General features: G+C 43.5%; 1 protein-coding gene across 1 annotated transcript in view; it reads left to right on the top strand.

Moving 5' to 3' along the window:
• Window positions 1–10,666: 10,666 nt before the first annotated feature.
• The window catches only part of RAD51B (RAD51 paralog B), a 365,924-nt gene continuing 359,026 nt past the window's right edge, over window positions 10,667–17,564 (top strand). The window contains exons 1-2 of the mRNA XM_056850833.1: window positions 10,667–10,777; window positions 14,858–14,971. Of these exons, the coding sequence (XP_056706811.1) occupies window positions 10,688–10,777; window positions 14,858–14,971 (204 nt within the window). The 5' untranslated portion in view covers window positions 10,667–10,687. The remainder of the gene's footprint in view (window positions 10,778–14,857; window positions 14,972–17,564) is intronic.

Here is a 17,564-nt window from a genome sequence, read left to right as displayed (position 1 = left end):
TCCCCACAACCCCACACACACATCAGGACTTAGGCAGGTCCATGGCAGAACAAATAAATCTCAAGAACAACACATTGAGGATAAGAGCCATGTGTAGTAAGTAAGTCTGGGTTGGGAAATTCCTGGAGATTTGGGGGTGGAGCCTGGGTAGGGTTGGGACCCCAGCGAGGTACAGTGCCACCAAGTACACCCTCCAAAGGAGGCTTTTTCTTCAGGGAAACATCTCTGTAGTCTGGAGGTCAGCTGTCATTCCAGGAGATCTCCCATGTTCCACCTGGAGGTTGGCAACTCTGGCTAATAAGAATATTCCCACTTCTGATCATGAAATCAGTCTTTCTCTATAGAGTGAAGGTACTTTGAATGTCCTTCTTAGAACTGAAAGATTAGAAGAACACTGGGCTGGGAACTTATTGTTCCATTATCATCTGCTGACAAAGCATGCAGTTGCTCTGTCAGGGGCACTTCAATAGTCAGCCTCCACATGAAGATAAATACATGTCCTGTGAGTCTCTTTTTCTGCTGCAGGTCTAGCAGCAACCCGATTTTGTTGTAGAGGCCCAATTCCTAGAACAGTCTGCTCTCTTCTCTCTCCTTTGGTGCATTTTCTCCATATATATTCATTTTGCTTTTTTAGGGATTATAAAAAAATGTATGGCTCAAGCAAGCAAGCATAACATCATACCCTTCTGAAACACAATGTTTGAATAATGGATTAAAGTGCAGCTTGATTCATTGGATCATTATTTTTTTTAAAAAAAAACTCCTCTAATGAGTTTCATTTATTTCCCCCGCCCAATATTTGAAACTACGTCTGTGCCAGAAGAAAATCTCAAATAGTGTACTGCATGATAATTAAACCACAATACAATATGCATTAAAAATAAATCCATAATACCACAACAATGCTAAAATACAAGACAGCAGGAACAATCAGAAGGCACCAAATATCAGACATGCACCAGATAAGAAGGCTTCATTGGAGAGGGCATTGCATAAGTGTGGCATAATAACTGAGTATGCTCTGCTTTGGGCTACCACAGAATGGGGTATGAGCAAGATCCTCTCTGGAGAACTTAATTGTTTAGGGTGAGAGAGGTTCATATAGGACACTGGGTCACCTAGGTCACTCAGACCTTTAGACATCAGTAACAGAACCTTGGGGCATTCCTGGAGGCAAGGCCCAGACAGAAGGCAAGAAACCACATCTTGGATCTACTGAAGCTTCTAAATCATCCTTACGGGTAGCTTTGGGTTGCCAACCTCCAGGTATTAGCAGAAGATCTCCTGCTATTACAACTGATCTCCAGCCGATAGAGATCAGTTCACCTGGAGAAAATGGTCGCTTTGGCAATTGGACACTGTGACCTTGAAGTCCCTCCCCTTCCCAAACCCCGCCCTCCTCAGGCTCCGCCCCAAAAACCTGCTGCTTCCTGGCACAGTGGGGATTTAAAGTGGGTTTCCCAGGTCCTGTTCTTTCATAAAAATGCAAGATGAGTACAGGGAGGTTTTGATATATTTTTTCATGGTTTCTCAACATTTTTTTCCTATATTATATAGAGGTAAATAACATCCTGTGGAGAGAAGGCAGCATGATATAACCAGATCTCATCAGATCTTGGAAGCTAAACAGGGTCAGCCCTGGTTAGTACTTGGATGAGAGACCACCAAGGAATACCAGGGTTGCTATGCAGAAGGCGGCACTGGAAAACCACCTGTTAGTCTCTTGCCTTGAAAACCCCTTAAGTGTCGCCATAAGCTGGCTGCGACGGCACTTTACAAACACACAAGTAACATCCCATTACATGTCTATTAAAAGGGACAGGACATTTTGTAAGCTGTCTCAGGCAGGTTCCTGGAAGAGCAACATAAATATTTTCTAAATAAATAAATTTTCCTCCAGGCAGTTGGCTACCCTATTGGGTTCACAACCAGCAACTCTGCTCCTGAATCAACTGAAAATGGTGGGGGGAAGGGAAGTAACAGCACTCTAATTACACTACACCCCTAGCCTCTGGATTATCTTTTCCAGTATTTTCATATGGATATTTCAGTACTGGCATCAAGAAGGAACATAACTCTCAACAAGTGGAGAAAATACACTTGATACAATCTTCTAGAACTAATCTGTCCAGTTTGTTATTGTGCAAGTCAGCCTCTATCCCCAGATGGTTTCTGAGAGATTATAACACAAACCAGGTCTGCATTACATGTACATCGACTGAGCCACTGGCACACAGCAAAAAAACACTAATCATCATGAAATGAGTAAAAGGGAAATATGAACTGGCTTCTAAGGTTTGCTCTCTCCCCCCACTTCTATGGTATGCTATTCCTTTTTTTGTAAGTACATCACATTTTAATGCATTGTTGGAATTATAGTGCTTTCTGTGCTTGCTTGTCCAACTATATAATACTGCCATCTGCTGGCCATATATGTTCAGTTGTTTCAGATTGTGTGTGTGTGTTAAACACCGTCAGGTTGCTCCATGGCGACCCTATGAATCAATGTCCTCCAAAATGTCCTATCGTTAACAGCCTTGCTCAGGCCTTGCAAACTGAGGGCTGTGCCTTCTTTGATCGAGCCAATCCATTTTATGGTGGGACTTCCTCTTTTCCTGCTGCTTTCAACTTTGTTTCAGATTGATGGTAGCCATGTCTTGAAATAAAACATCAACTTTTAAAAAACAATCTAATTGTAACTCAGCCATGGGTGACTACAAACCTGACAGAGAAGTTTCTGTTGTGTATCACACGCACACATGCGCATACACTGCCAGTGCTATCTTTTTCCTGGTGGTGGCTCTGTGCCAGACAGGATCATGATGGTAAAAAATCAAATGGGAGAAACTAGTCCAAGAATGCAGGCGCAGAGGCAAGGAAAGGACAATGGTTCCTTTTCAGCATATTACACAACTGTTAAAATTACAGACAAGATAAAAAGGGGGCAACCCATAATTTAAACTCCCACATCATAGGCAGATGGGCCGTTGCACTTATCGGGAAAGTTTCCACTGGGCGCTGGTAGCCAGAAACAAGCAGAGCCAAGGCCCGGCAGCTCCACTAGCCCTGCAGGAGCCCCTTGGCTCAGGCATTTGACACCAGCAACGACCAGTTTCAGTTCCCCGGCTGGCTCCTCCTGCATCGCCACTGGAGGCATTGGGTGAGCTGATGTCCATTACAGGCACTGCTGGCCAGATCTGAGCCAAGTGTTTGGCTTGCAGCACTGCAAGGGCCGCTTAGCTTGGGTGGTTCCTGGGTAGGGTTGCCAGCTCCAGGTTGGGAAATACCTGGAGATGTTTGGGGTGGAGCCTGAGAGGGCGGGGTTTGGGGAGGGGAAGGTCTTCAGTGCCATAAAGTCCTACTGCCAAAGTGGCCATTTTCTCCAGGTGAACTGATCTCTATCAGTTGTAATAGCAGGAAATCTCCAGCTAGTACCTGTAGGTTGGCAATCCTACCCACAACTGATTCTCATTAATTAACTGAAAGCCAGGACTGCTTCACGCAAGCTGGAATTTCCTTAAACCTCAATTTTATCACCTGTACACAAGTTACAGTAAATATGCGTACATCTTGCAGTTACTACTAGCTAGAGAGCAAACTTCAGAGCATACTCTTTCACTGGCAGCTCCAAAAATCTGGAACAGGCAAAGAAATCAGGAACTTTACTCAGACAGGTGATAATAAGATTGCAACCTTTTTTTTCAGAAGAGCCACTTGTGCCATTAACAGCTGCACGGCTGTTGTATCCATTGTTGTATCACTGTGCCTCGGAAAGCCACATTAATGGAATTGCTATGGTAGAAGACCCCCTTCCCCATTCTTGAAGCAGAACTCTATTCTGTTACTGTCTCTCTCTGGTTTAAAATGTATTATAATGCAGATTTTACTCTTTGTTGATCATTTTGCTGTAATTCACCCTCTATTAAATCTTCTTCGTAGTAGTAAAAACATAATGCAAAACTGTGTTTTAGAAATGACTGTGTCACAAATAGATGTGTGCATGTCCCCTTTCCAAATATGATCTTTGAGACTAATCCTCTTAAAAGAGTCACCGCTAAATGTAGAATCATCCCAAAGGCCTCGTTTATCCTGTTGGGTTTCAGAAGAGAAGCATGTGGGGCTCATCCTCTGGGTAAAAGGAAATTAAGTATCCTTTGTGTACAAAATGGGCTTGCCAGATCAACACAGCAGCAGGTGATTTGCTTGTGCAGGTGTGTTCTTTTCAGAAATATAAGTGTTCAAAAATCCCACAGCGGACAGGTGAAGAGGAGCTTTGACCTCTGTCAGAGGAACGTGAGAGATGGGTTTATGCTACTGCCAGTTAAGTCTCTCTCTGAAGAATGCTCCTCTGTCAGGAAGCAAGTCCTAGCTGTAGAGAAAGGAAGTAGGGTTTCAACAGGCCTGGTGAAAAATGCCCTGTCCTTTTAACAGAGGCTTAATGTATGGAAAACAGCCTGAACAGCCCAGCTTAGCCCGAGCATGTTAGAGTTGATGCTAAGCAGAGTTGTCCACTGTCTGTAGTTGGATGGGAAACTACCAAGGAAGACTGGGGACACTACTAGGGTCTGCTTTCATCAGACATCGCTCTTCTAGATATGTAAATATCACCTGAACCCTAATTCCATCTTCCACCCCTCCACCCTTTACTTTCCATAGCTCTTGCATTAATTGTGTGTGTGATTATTTGTGTGCTTGAAATCATTTTATAATAAAACCCCATTTTATTTGGGGGAAAAAAACATTTCTTTATTGAGAGTTTTCCAAAGGGACTTATCTCTGCATACACAGATTGCAAAGATCCTGAGTTGCCCAACATCTCGCAAGGCTTAGTCTCCCACACTAATTCCCCAACCTAAGCAGACTATCTAATTCTGGTAACATGCCATTGTACCCTGCTGAGATCCCTGTCCTCTCCAGGCTTCATCACCAAATCTCCAGGAGTTTCCCAACCTGGATCTGGCAACCCTATCTCCCCATCCCCTGCCAGTGGCCAGGCAGGATCTGGCAATCCTAGCTGCTACACAGAGGAAGGCAACGGCAAACCACCTCTGCTTGTCTCTTGCTTAGAACGCCCCCATGGGTAGGGTTGCCATAAATTGGTTGTGACTCGAGGACACTTGTGGAAACAAACTGTTGAACCTTTTCGTAGTTTGTAGGTGAATAACATCACCTGGTAAATAAATCCCATTAAGCCTCTGTTAAAAGGGCAGGACTCTCCCCCCCACCAGATGGCAATCCTAGCAAATATTTGGGGTTTTATGTGCGTGATGGATAGTGACAGGCATGTTCAGAGCCAGATCTGCCCAGCTATGGTGTTTGGGTAATCAACTTGTTGCTTTTATTGTCATGGAGAAGAGGTAATTTCAGCCAGTGCAGCTTTTCTTCTACTTGCATGCCAAGCTGCACTTGCCAACATGCCTTCTCACTTAACATGATTAGGATGAGGCTGCCAGTAACTGGGGCACTGTGAACTGGGCTGGCCATTTTAATTTATATGTTTTATTTATTTACATTCTTTATAGTCCACCTTTCTCACTGGGACTCAAGGGGGATTACATAGAGTGTTCTGCTGTGAAGATCAGATGTGAGCTGATCATGGCATCTGTTCAATTTGTCACCAAATGACTTGAACACCTGCTGAAATAGGTTTGTACCAGGTCTTTGCAAAACTATGCACAGGCAAAAATGCTGTGGATCAAGACGGACTGACAGCTATTAATGTCCATAAGGATAACTTAGATAAACACTGGATGGTAGGATTTTTTAAAAATAGCAGTTATATATGTTTGATTCATATGGTTTGTGATTAACTATCTATTTAAATAACTGCCTGCTGAGTAGAGGAGTGGCACAGGAGGAATGAGGGGAAGTAGAACTCCATTGGGCTTTGTGAGAAAATGTTATCCATTAGTTAAAGAAGCCAATTGTTTTTGTAACATGTAGTTCTAGGAGCAAGTAAAGTAATGGTACAAATGACTGTTGGCAGCGGAGAACAGGATTAATTAAAAGGATTATTGTGAGAATAGGACTTGCAATAATAGGTATAAATTACAGATGGAAAGGTACTGGCTGGATATTGTGTGTGTGTTAGGTGCCGTCAAGTCGCTTCCGACTCATGGCGACCCTATGAATGAAAGTCCTCCAAAATGTCCTATCTTTGACAGATAGGCTGGATATTAGGATTTTCTTTTTTAACAGAGTAGTACAGCAGTGGAATTAGCTGCCTAGAGAGGAGTGAGCTCACCCTCACTGGCAGTCCTCAAGCAGTGGCTGGACAAACACTTGTCAGAGATGCTTTAGGCTGATCCTGCTTTGAGTAAGGGATTGGATGAGAGGGCCTGCACGGCCCCTTCCAACTCTATGATTCTATGAAATTGATAGCCATGTGTTTCCCCCCATCCCCTTATAATTTTGGCAGCATTTCTATTATCTCTTCTTATTTTAAATCCACACTAGGAGGAGCTCTTTCTCCATTTCATCTCCTTTTTCCATGTTCTACAAGTACTGCTGAATTCTGCAGTGCTGCTTCTCTGACAATCTGGCAGGATTGTTTTATGGACTGCTCACTCTTTTCCCAGTGTGAGGCTTTTTCTGTTCACCCAGGTCCTCTGACTTCCATTAATTCTTTCTGGCTCCGTATTTGTTGGTTTTCAAATTCATATGATCGTGATCGCCACAGCCAGTGTTATGACTTCCTACTTTAGTAACTGCTAGCTGTGCAGTCCTAAGCAGAATTATCATCTATATAATAGTGAGGTTGGCCAAATCTGAGGATACTTAAGTCCAGGGTCTGGAGTGGTGAACGGGCAAGACAGATCTTTTTACAAACCTGAAAGGGGCCCCAGGTTTGAGGGGGGGGGGAGTGAAATCTAAAAAAAACCACATTGGGGGTTTCTAAAGACCCCAAAATGATAAAAACACCTGTAGCTTTAACAAACTGATTCCCTCAGTGGCTCTAACTGCTACAATAGCCTGGCTTTCATAGGGTGCTGTTGAAGAGTAGCCAGGCTGTTGTAGCAGTTAGAGCTTCAGAGTAGAGTCTGGGAGGCCCATGATCAAATCCTCATTTTGCTGCTGAAATTCACAGGGTGATTTTTGACCACTCACATACTTTCAGCCTAATCTATCTCACAGGGTTGTTGTGTAGATTAAAAGGAGGAAATGAGAATAATGTAAACTTCTTTGGTACCCATTGTGGAAAAAGGTGGGGTATAAATGAAGAAAATAAATAATAAATATAACTGAAGATGGGAGGTTGGTGAATGGCTGAGGAAGAGCGAGTGAGGCAGGGAAAGGGGAGAGTATATGGGGATTGCCGGGGGAGGGTAAGAGGAAGTAGTGTAGGGAGCGGGATACAGGGGTGAGGCAACCCTCCACAAGTCCTTGAGGATTCCCCACCATACAAATAGGCCTGGCCCGGTGGCTGGCACCACACAACTGGACCATAGTTTTTCTAGGTAGAGGCTGATAGGGCGGGGGAGAGGGAAACTTGATAGGGGACAGATGAAGGTAGGCTGGCTGTTGGATGGGAAGAAGAGAAGGAAGCAGGAAAAGGAGAAAGGCTGTGGGGGCTTTCAGGAAAGGGAGAGAGGAAATTTGAAAGAGCATAAACTTCGGTCTCTGCTTTTTGTTTGTTTGGTGTGGGGTAGGAAGGTAATAGGAGCCCTGTGGCGCAGAGTGTTAAGCTGCAGTACTGCAGTCAAAAGCTCTGCTCACGACCTGAGTTCGATCCCGACGGAAGTTGGTTTCAGGTAGCCGGCTCAAGGTTGACTCAGCCTTCCATCCTTCCGAGGTCGGTAAAATGAGGACCCAGCTTGCTGGGGGTAAAGGGAAGACGACTGGGGAAGGCACTGGCAAACCACCCCGCAAACAAAGTCTGCCTTGGAAATGTCAGGATGTGACATCACCCCATGGGTCAGGAATGACCCGGTGCTTGCACAGGGGACCTTTACCTTTAGGAAGGTAATGGCACACTGTTATTGGGATTTCTTCCCAGTCTCATAAATAAATCAGGGATCCAGTGGCCCTTGAAAGGCATACAAAATGTATTCCAGGATAAGCTTTCATCAGAGGTCACTTCACACACAGGTGCCTGAAGTGCTCATCCACTACTAGGCAGGTACATTTAGAAAGCAATCCTAATGAGGTCTACTCAGAAACGAGCCCCATTTTATTCAGTGGCCCTTACTCTCAGGAAAACGTTCTTATGCTTGCAGCTCTAACGGATGTACACTTCACGTAAATGAGGAAGTGAACTCTGACTCACCAGGGTTTATACCGGAATGCATTTTGTTCCAATCTATAAGGTGCTACTGGACTCCTGTTTTATCCCCTCTGGAATTATCTGTTATCCCCTATGAACGTCGTTTTTTTTCTGTTAAGAAGAACGAGGGGGAAAAAAACGATCCCAAAATAACCAGGAAATAATGATCTCTACACAAACGCATAGGAAGCGACGTCACCCATAGCACGGTGGAACTACAACCTCCAACGTCCCTTGCACTCCCGCGCGTGTTTCTGCAGTAAACGATTGGATGAAATGTCGGGCTCAGTGGCCAATCAGAGCTCTGGAGGTTCTGTTGCGGATGTTCCCGCCTCCTCCAGAGAAGTGGGAGTCTTTGAAAAATGTCCAGGGTAGGATCCGCCGTTGTTGTTGCCGGGAGGGAGAGGGGCAAAAAAGCAGTGGCTCGCACCCCCCCCCCAATTCTAGCGCAGTGGCGCTAGAATTGGGGGGGGGGGTGCGAGCCACTGCTTTTTTGCTCCTGCGTGGCAAAGGGGGCTGTTGGTCGCCCAAGGTTTGGGAGCAGGTCACGGAGCAGGTCTGCGGCCTGGTGTGGGGGTGTGCGGTGCCATTGTGGGCTGCTCGTGTGGAAAGAAAACCGCCTCATTTGGGCCGTTGGCAGTTGAAGGCTCTTTACGAGACGTTTGGAGCAGGAACGTGGTGGCTTTTCGTGACCCGTGGCTGCCTCCGCTCGAAACCTCTTGTCCAATCCAATAAGAAGGGGGGCTGGCAGAGGCGTTTCCAGTCCGAAGCATTGTTATTTTTTTCGCCTGAACCTATTTGTGCCAAACAGCAAGGAAGGCTTTCTAAAGTCCGCCAAAATCCATTTTGTATATATTTGTATATATATTTTTGTTCGCTTCTCCCCCCCCCTCCCCGTAATTTGATGTGGGTTGGTCCTCTCCAATGTGGAAAGTGCATCTCTTTTCTCGCCCCTCTCCTGAAAAAGAAACCAATGGACAAGTTGGTCGCCTTGGAAAAGTTGGTCGCCTTGGAATAGTTGGTCGCCTTGTAACAAGGCTACTCCTATGTAGGCCCACTCTAGGTGAACTGATTTCTCTTTTGACTGGCTTTTGATGCACCCTGGCCTCTCTATAGTACACACCCCTTCTGTTTAAGCAGGCCCAGTGGATGTATGCTTCTGTGCATCTGAGGAAGTGAGCTCTGATAGAAAGCGCTTGCTGAAATAAAGTTTGTTAGTCTTTAAAGTGCTTCTGGACTCTTGTGTAATTTGACCATCTGTTATGTGAGGAATGCATCTAAACTGGAGCACCTAGTTAAGTTAAAAGGAGGTGGTTTTTTTCTGTTACTTGTTCTGAAAAAAACTTAATTCGATGTGCTTCAAGCCTGCCAAGTCTAGAACACATGCAGAATGGTGGGGTTGAGAAATAAATGGGTGAATCTTAATCGCATCTATCTCTGGATAAGGACAAAATAGTATGAAGTGAGATATACAGGATTATAATTATTTTGTGTGTTCTCTTTCATTATTCTTTTTCAATGCATATTCCACCTGTGGCATAATTGAGTCTTCCATCATGAAACGTTAAGATCAGTTTAAAACAGAATTAGTGACTTCAAATGAGCTAACATCAGAAATATTATATAAATATAAGCATGTGTGTATAGAGGGCTTTCCCCAGACCAGTTTGTCTGTACATTTGGTATTGAAAGGAATGATTTTCAGACAACCTTGTCATCTCTCCTCTCAGAAAGTAGGCCTTCAAGGGGAAGGGACTGCTAAGTATGAATACAGCCAAAGTTATTTTAGATTAGGTTGTATTTCCAAAAATTACTTTGTTGAACTTTGGACCTTCCAAGTGATAGTTCAGGATAGGGATCTTGGGTGAGTTCAACGTGTAACAAACTGAATTAAAATCCTCGTTAGGACTTTTGCATATGTGCGTAACACAGAATCACAAGTGTACCTCCCAGAAATATCAGTGCATCCTTTCAAAGTTTTCCCAGGCTTTTGCTTGTATGTAAATATGACTGGCTTCAGACCGGGAAAAGAAGCTACGAGGACCCCATCCTGAGGGCAATCTGGGACGATACTGGTCATAACTTAGTCATAACTTGCTGCCCTGGAATGAAGAAGAGTTGACTTTATTTAAGTATATTGCCACCATCATATGTACAAACTAAGGCAAAACGAGGGGTCCTGCTTTCCTTCCTCATGTTCTGGAAGGTAGGCTGACAATAGGCAGTGGCAGTCTGCCAGTTGGACCTGAACTGGGGAGGGTGCTGGGGAGAGTTCTGGTCCAGGTCAAACACTACAAAAAAAAGTCCTGAATTATGCAACTTGTCTTAAAGAAGAATGTGTGAGTTTTTCCCTTCTGTATGTAGATATTTCAGATAATTTTATGTTTGTTGTTCTCTAGGATTGAGGTTCTGTTCTTTGAATATATGAAGATGGCAAGTAAAAAGTTGAGAAGAGCAGGGTTACCACTAGACCTTTGCGAGAGGCTGAGTCGACATCAGATCACCACCTGTCGGGTGAGACTAATAAGGATGTAAAAATTTGTAATGACATTTTAAGGGGTACATGGCATAGTAAAGACCAGTGGTGTCTGAAAGAGCATAAGAAGAGCCCTGCTGGATCAAACTAGTGGCCATCTAGACCAGCATCCTGTCTCACACAGTGGTCCACCAGTTACTCTGGAGAATCAACTGCAGGGCATAGAGACTGAGGCCTTCCCCTGATGTTGCCTTCTGGCACTGGTATTCTGAGGTTCTCTGCCTCTGAATGTGGAGGTTCTTTTTAGTTACTATGGCTAGTAGCCACTGATAGACCTATCCTCCATGAATCTGTCCAATCCCCTTTTAAAGTCATCTATGCTTGTGACCATCACTATATCCTCTGGCAGCAAATTCCACATTTTATTCACTCTTTGAATAAAGAAGTATTTGCTTTCATCCATCATGAATCTACTAAAAGGTAAAAAGGTAAAAGTACCCTGTGCAAGCAGCGGATCATTCCTGACCCATGGGGTGATGTCACATCCCGACGTTTGCTAGGGGTGGTTTGCCAGTGCCTTCCCCAATCATCTTCCCTTTATCCCCAGCAAGCTGGGTACTACTACTACTACACATCAACATTATTGGATGCCCCTAAGTTCTAGCATTTTGGGAGAGGGGAAAAAGGTCTTTGTCCACTCTCTCTATGCATAATTTTATAAACCTTTATCATGTCTCCTCTTAGTCTCTTTTCTAAACTGAAAAGTCCCAAACTCTTCAGCCTTTTCTAATAGGAAAGGTGATCCAACCCCCTTATCATCTTGATTGCTCTCTTCTGTACTTTTTTCAGATCTGCAGTGTTCTTTTAGAGATACAGCGACCAGAACTGCACACAGTATTCCTAATGAGGCCGCACCATAGATATATACAGGAGAATTATAATATTGGCTAATGGCTATTTTATTTTCAGTCCATTTCCTAATAACCTCCAGCATACAGTTTGCCTTTTTCACTGCTGTAGCACACTGGGTTAATATTTTCATTAAGCTATCCACTATGACCCCCAAGGTCTCAGCAAGTTTAGACCCTATTAACATATACTTGAAGTTGGGATTTTTTGTTCCAGTGTGCATCACCTTACCCTTACCTATATTGAACTTCATTTGTCACATAGTTGCCCACTCACCCAACTTGTAGAAATCCAGGACGGCATATTTCACCTTCGCCAAGCCAGGTAACTGATACCCTACCTGTTCTGCCCTGATCTAGCCACAGTGATCCATGCAACGGACATCTCCAGACTAGACTACTGTAACTTGCTGTATATGGGTTACCCTTGAGGTTGCTGTGGAAACCAGCTGGTCCAGAATGCAGCAGCACAGGTCCCTATGGTGACCCCATGGAGAGTGCACATTCAGCTGGTGCTCTACTAGCTGTGCTGACTCCAGATTGAGTACTGGATCGAGTTCAAGGTGTTGTATTGATCTTTAAAGCCCTGAATGGTCTGGGACCATTTCTGGGATTATTTCTTCAGGAAGTCTCTCCCAATATACCCCCCAAAAGAGTGCTGCTCTCATCTGGAAACAGCTTACTGGTGGTCCATGGTCCAAGAAGCATCTGGCTACCCTCTACCAGAGTCCTTTTTGGCCCTGGCCTGGTGGAACTTGCTGTCAAATGAGACCAGGACCCAGCAAGATTTGACTCAGTTCTGCAGGGCCTATAAGACAGATCTTCCGCCAGTCCTCTTAAAAGAGATAATAGACTTCTTATCATATATGGCAATGTCATATGAAAAGTTCAAGTTTTTATAAATGTGCTTTTTGAGACCAACACGTACATGATTGAAAGTCAAGCCACATGTAAGTTTCCCAGGATCAGTTATTTTCTTATTTTGTAATAATCTCTTCCTGTAGCAGACAACTGCTTTATAAGCTGATTGTAAAACTTGGCATGGGTACTCTGGTTACTAAATTTTGTTCTAAGATCTTAGTGTCTTTGAGGAAATCTTGTATACTAGTGCAGTTTGTTCTAATCCTTACAAACTGGTGATATGGCAAAATATTTTTAATGTGCACCAGATGGTGGCTATCATATCTCCAAAATAATTTTATTAGTTTTTTAAATAAACCCATCCAGATATTTCTACCTTTGGCTTTCATTCATAAGTAATTCAAATATTATATTTCCATCCTGTGTATAAAGCCAATTGTGAGATTCCTGTAACCAGGGATTTCCATAACAACAACAAAAATCTGTGAAATGCCACCATTTAAGAACATATTCTAAAAATGGATTATTAATAGAATGTATAAATTTTTCTTCAAAATAATCCATATACAAATTGGCTCCCTCTGGTGCTGTAGAACAGCTTATGGCTTTAACTTGGACCAGTCAATAAAATTTGCTGTTGAATGAAAAATAATTCTTTTTCAATTTCTATTTCCAATAATGACATGAGGAAAGATGTGGGACTCCATTTCTGAAAATAGTTGCTATGGCCGAGTACATGCTTTCTACAAAGAACTTCTCTGCTATCTCCCATCTTCCTTCAGTGATCCTGTTATTCCTTCATCATCCAAAGGCTCAACTGCCTCTCTGGCTGGTTTCCTGCTCAGTATAAGAAACACTTATTGTTTGTGTTTGATCTGCTCCTCTAATTCTTTTTTTACTTGCGTAATTATTAACTTACACTTCTTTTGCCAGAACCTGTGCTCCCTTCTGTTCACTTCATTGGGGCAATCCTGTCTGGAAGATGTTGTTTTGTGCATGGGTACAGCTTCCATCTCAATTCTGTAAACTATTATAAATTCTACTACCCCTGAAAAAAATGTGATTTTCACCTTGTTATATCAGCTCAGTTGTTTTAACTGTACAGAATTTAATGTGGGAAACTATGTAATCACTAGATGATACCTTGCCTGAACCACATTTTTCTTTTCATTGCTGAATTGGTTTTTTTTGTCCAACCTTGATAAAACTTGTGAGCAGTACCAACATTAACTGTGATAATGTGGTGGTCTGCGGTCTTTTGACTCTTATGTCTAATTTGAAAGTAAATCCTGTAACTGTTAGGGCAGAGATATATATTTAACTCTCTTATGCTTCTTAAAATCCTTTATTATATGTTAAATGGATACCCATATTTGTTTGTCTTACCATGTGTATGCCATCAAATAGTGTTGTAGGAATCTGCCAGTATTCACAACTGCTTGCAGCAAGTTTTTATGATTTAAATACAGTGAAATGAAGATTCTTAAGAATTTTTATGTGCATCTCCTATTTACTCTAGGCTTAGTTCTAACATGTGGTGTAAACTGGGGGTGATGTGTTCATAAATTCTTAAGGATCTTTTGACAAAGAGATTAAGATGGTTCCCTGCCTTGGCTTGGCTGATCTGGCCACATGGATACATGCCGTGGTGATTTCTAGACTAGGCCATTGTGATGCATAATACATGGCTCTGCCCTTGACAATCAGCTTCAAAGCTCCAGTTAGTACAGAATCTCACAGCTCAGTTACTGTCAAGAGCTAGATGGAGAAATGTATGTTACACCCATTTTGCAGTCACTGCATTGGCTGCTATGAATTTGAGACTTTCAGCCCATTGAAATCAAGAACTCTGAAATCCACATAGAATTGTACTGCATAACACTGATGTGATTATTTCAAAGAACTGTTATGTCATGAACACTTTAATTGATTGCCAAAATACTTTGACTGTTTAAAAAGTCCTAGAGTTTAAGTGGGATTGTTTTTCTGTGTGAGCTTGTTTTAGTCTGTTCTGGCACAATCAGGCCGAGTGTCTCCACTTAGGCCCTGTCTCTTCTGGCTTTTGTCATTTGTGCTGCTAAGGGAGTGGCAGAGGTGAGCTGGTCGTGGAGCTAAGATGAAGGGGGGAGCAGAGAAAGCCTAACAGAATGAAGGTTTGATGGCAGCAATCTGTTTGTGCAGCATAAGCTATTTATTTCAGGAAATTTCTTGTAGACATGTGAAGCTAGTCTAGAAGCGGTCCCTGAAGCACAATCTAAGCACATAGGGCATAAGCATTTTAAATGAATGGTTATCAGTTTTTACATTCCTTAAGATTTAACTCTTCGCTTTTTGGTGATCATGTTTCAGGACTTTTTGTGTCTTTCGCTGCTGGAACTAATGAAAGTGACTGGACAGAGCTACCAGAATGTGCAGAAGCTTCTTCACACAGTCAGTCAATCCTGTGCCCCCAGAATGCAAACTGTGAGTATTAATTTGCAAAATAGGACAGGAATGGAGGTATTTTTTTAAAATTGTGTGCATTGTCTGCCCTGTTGGCATACCTGGTAAGAACATTTTTACTGTGTGTAATGTATTTACAGTAAACAGGTGTTTTACCACTTGTGTGGTTTTCTACTCACAGGTTGGAAGAGATCTTTAATAGTGGCCTGTTCCTGAAAATTACAACTATAGCAAATAAGGGGAAATCCTCTTTATATGTGGCATTCATTGATTTCAGGGCAGCATTTGATTCGATCTCCAGACCTTTACTCTGGGACAAGCTTGAAGCCACAAACATAGACAAAAGGCTCCTGATGTTGCTGCGAGCCCTACACGAACATACAGCACTGAGAGTCAGGTGTAATAGAGGAGGACAGCTTACTGCCCCCATAAACACCTATAGAGGAGTTAGGCAGGATTGTCTTCTCGCCCCCCAGCTTTTTGCCTGCTATATAAACAATCTAGTTGGTTCGTTGAAAGCACTGGATTTGCATCCTCCTAAACTGGCGGACAGGCATATACATATACTGCTCTGCGCCGATGATGCAGTAATTCTTTCAAGAACCCCAGTTGGTCTAAGAAGGGTACTTATGAGAGTGGCAATGTTTTGCGAGAAGGAATGCTTGATGATCAACTATGATAAAACAAAAGTCATGGCCTTTGGTAGACGTCCTAAATATAGGAGATGGAGCATTAATGGCCACAGGCTGGAACAGGTTACCCAATAAAAATATCTCGGAATGACAATCCAGGCATCTGGCTCCAAGTTGGCCCATAATATCCATGTAGCCAATTTGGGGGAAAGATCAGCTCGATTAATAATCAATTTCCTCCGGACCAAAGGGGCACATTACATTCCAGCAGCACTTAAACTTTATCAGGCGAAAACCCTAGCACAAATGCTATATGGAACACAACTCGATTCTCCACCCTCTTGTCTTACTCCCATTGAGCGTGTGCAATCCAAGTTCCTTAGAGCTGCCCTACAATTGCCAAGATGTGTTCCAAATACTTTGATCTGTTTAGAAACTGGCATGGTGAAGGTGGAGGCAAGGATTGTCCTGTCCTCGATTTATCTCTGGACAAAAATTAACTTCTACCCTAATGGTCTTCTCCCACTGATCCTTTGTGACACATTTAGGTCAAAATGGGTGATAGCCATAGAAGACAAATTAAATAACTTGGGTTTTACACCCCTAGCACTACTTCAGTTAGGGTGGGAACAAGGTAAGTTAATTATATCCCAAAGGATTAAAGACATTGAGAGACAAGCAGATTTAGCAAGGGCGCCTCTATTCATGGCACCCCTCCATTCTAAATACATCCTAGCCCAAGGGTCTCAAAACTGCGGCTCAAGAGCCGCATGCGGCTCTTTGGCCCGTTGAGTGCGGCTCTCCGAACTTGGTTCGGAGCCCCTGCTCTTGTGCCTGCTCGCGCCGGCAGCCGGGCTGCGGAGCCGGCGTGCCTGAGAGAGAGAGAGAGAGTGGGTCTCCCTTTCCCTTGCCCTCAATGGTTGGGAGGCTAAAGCCTCCCCTCCCCTCTAGCCGTGCGATTGCTGGGCGGGCGGCTCAGTGGTTCCTGCCCCCCCCATCAGCTGTTGGGCGGGGCGGGCTTCCTTTGGTAGACCTGGCCTCTGGCTGAGTCCCATTGGGAGGCCATGTCTGCCCACTGGCTTTCTTGGCGGTAGACCTGGACTCTGAGGAGGGGAAAAAAGTCCCCCTTCAGAGGCCAGGTCTACCAGTTGGCTTCTATGGGCCTCTGGAGGCCAGGTCTACTACCAAGAAAGCCAGTGGGTAGACCTGGCCTCCCAATGGGACTCTGCCGGAGGCCAGGTCTACCAATAGGCTTTTATGGCGGTAGACCAGGCCTCCAGACGAGGACTCTGGACGGGGAGGGGGAAATGGCAGGGACTTACAATTAAATTTTTATCAATAAATAAGATCACTATTAAGTATGATATCAAGTTTTATTCAGTGTACCTAGAGTTTAATTAAGACTTAAAACTTTAATTAAAGTTTATTAAGTTAATAAACAGTGTACCTACCTATATAGTTTAAGTTTAAGAAATTTGGCTCTCAAAAGAAATCTCAATCGTTGTACTGTTGATATTTGGCTCTTTTGACTAATGAGTTTGCCGACCCCTGTCCTAGCCTATCTCCACTATTTAGAGATAAATAATTATAGAAGGGCCTTTACCCTGGCCAGATGTGCACCCTTACCTTCTGCAATGCTAGAGGGGAAATTTAAGAAGACACCCTGGGAGGAGAGATTCTGCCCTTGCAAATCAGGGGACTTAGAAACTGTTGAGCATGCCCTCCTGAACTGCAATTTTTATACATTACCCCGTTCGAAGTTTATTGAGCCCCTCTTATTGAGAATGGGACCTGACAGGGCAGGAGAAAGGATTGAGATGCTCCTACAAGGGGATAATCCTTCAATCACTCTTCAGGTTGCGAAATTTTGCATGGCAGCAATGAAAATTCGACGCCATAGAACAGCCTCTTCGCGCAATTGACAGATGTGTCCCAGCTGTAATTTTCTTTTAAGTGTTATAAGACTCAGACTGTAATTCTTT

The sequence above is a fragment of the Euleptes europaea genome, chromosome 6 (genome assembly GCF_029931775.1).
Source record: "Euleptes europaea isolate rEulEur1 chromosome 6, rEulEur1.hap1, whole genome shotgun sequence".
In the NCBI taxonomy this organism is placed as follows: domain Eukaryota; kingdom Metazoa; phylum Chordata; class Lepidosauria; order Squamata; family Sphaerodactylidae; genus Euleptes; species Euleptes europaea.
The sequence above is the reverse complement of the archived record's forward strand: the minus strand, read 5'-3'. Positions and strand labels throughout refer to the sequence as shown.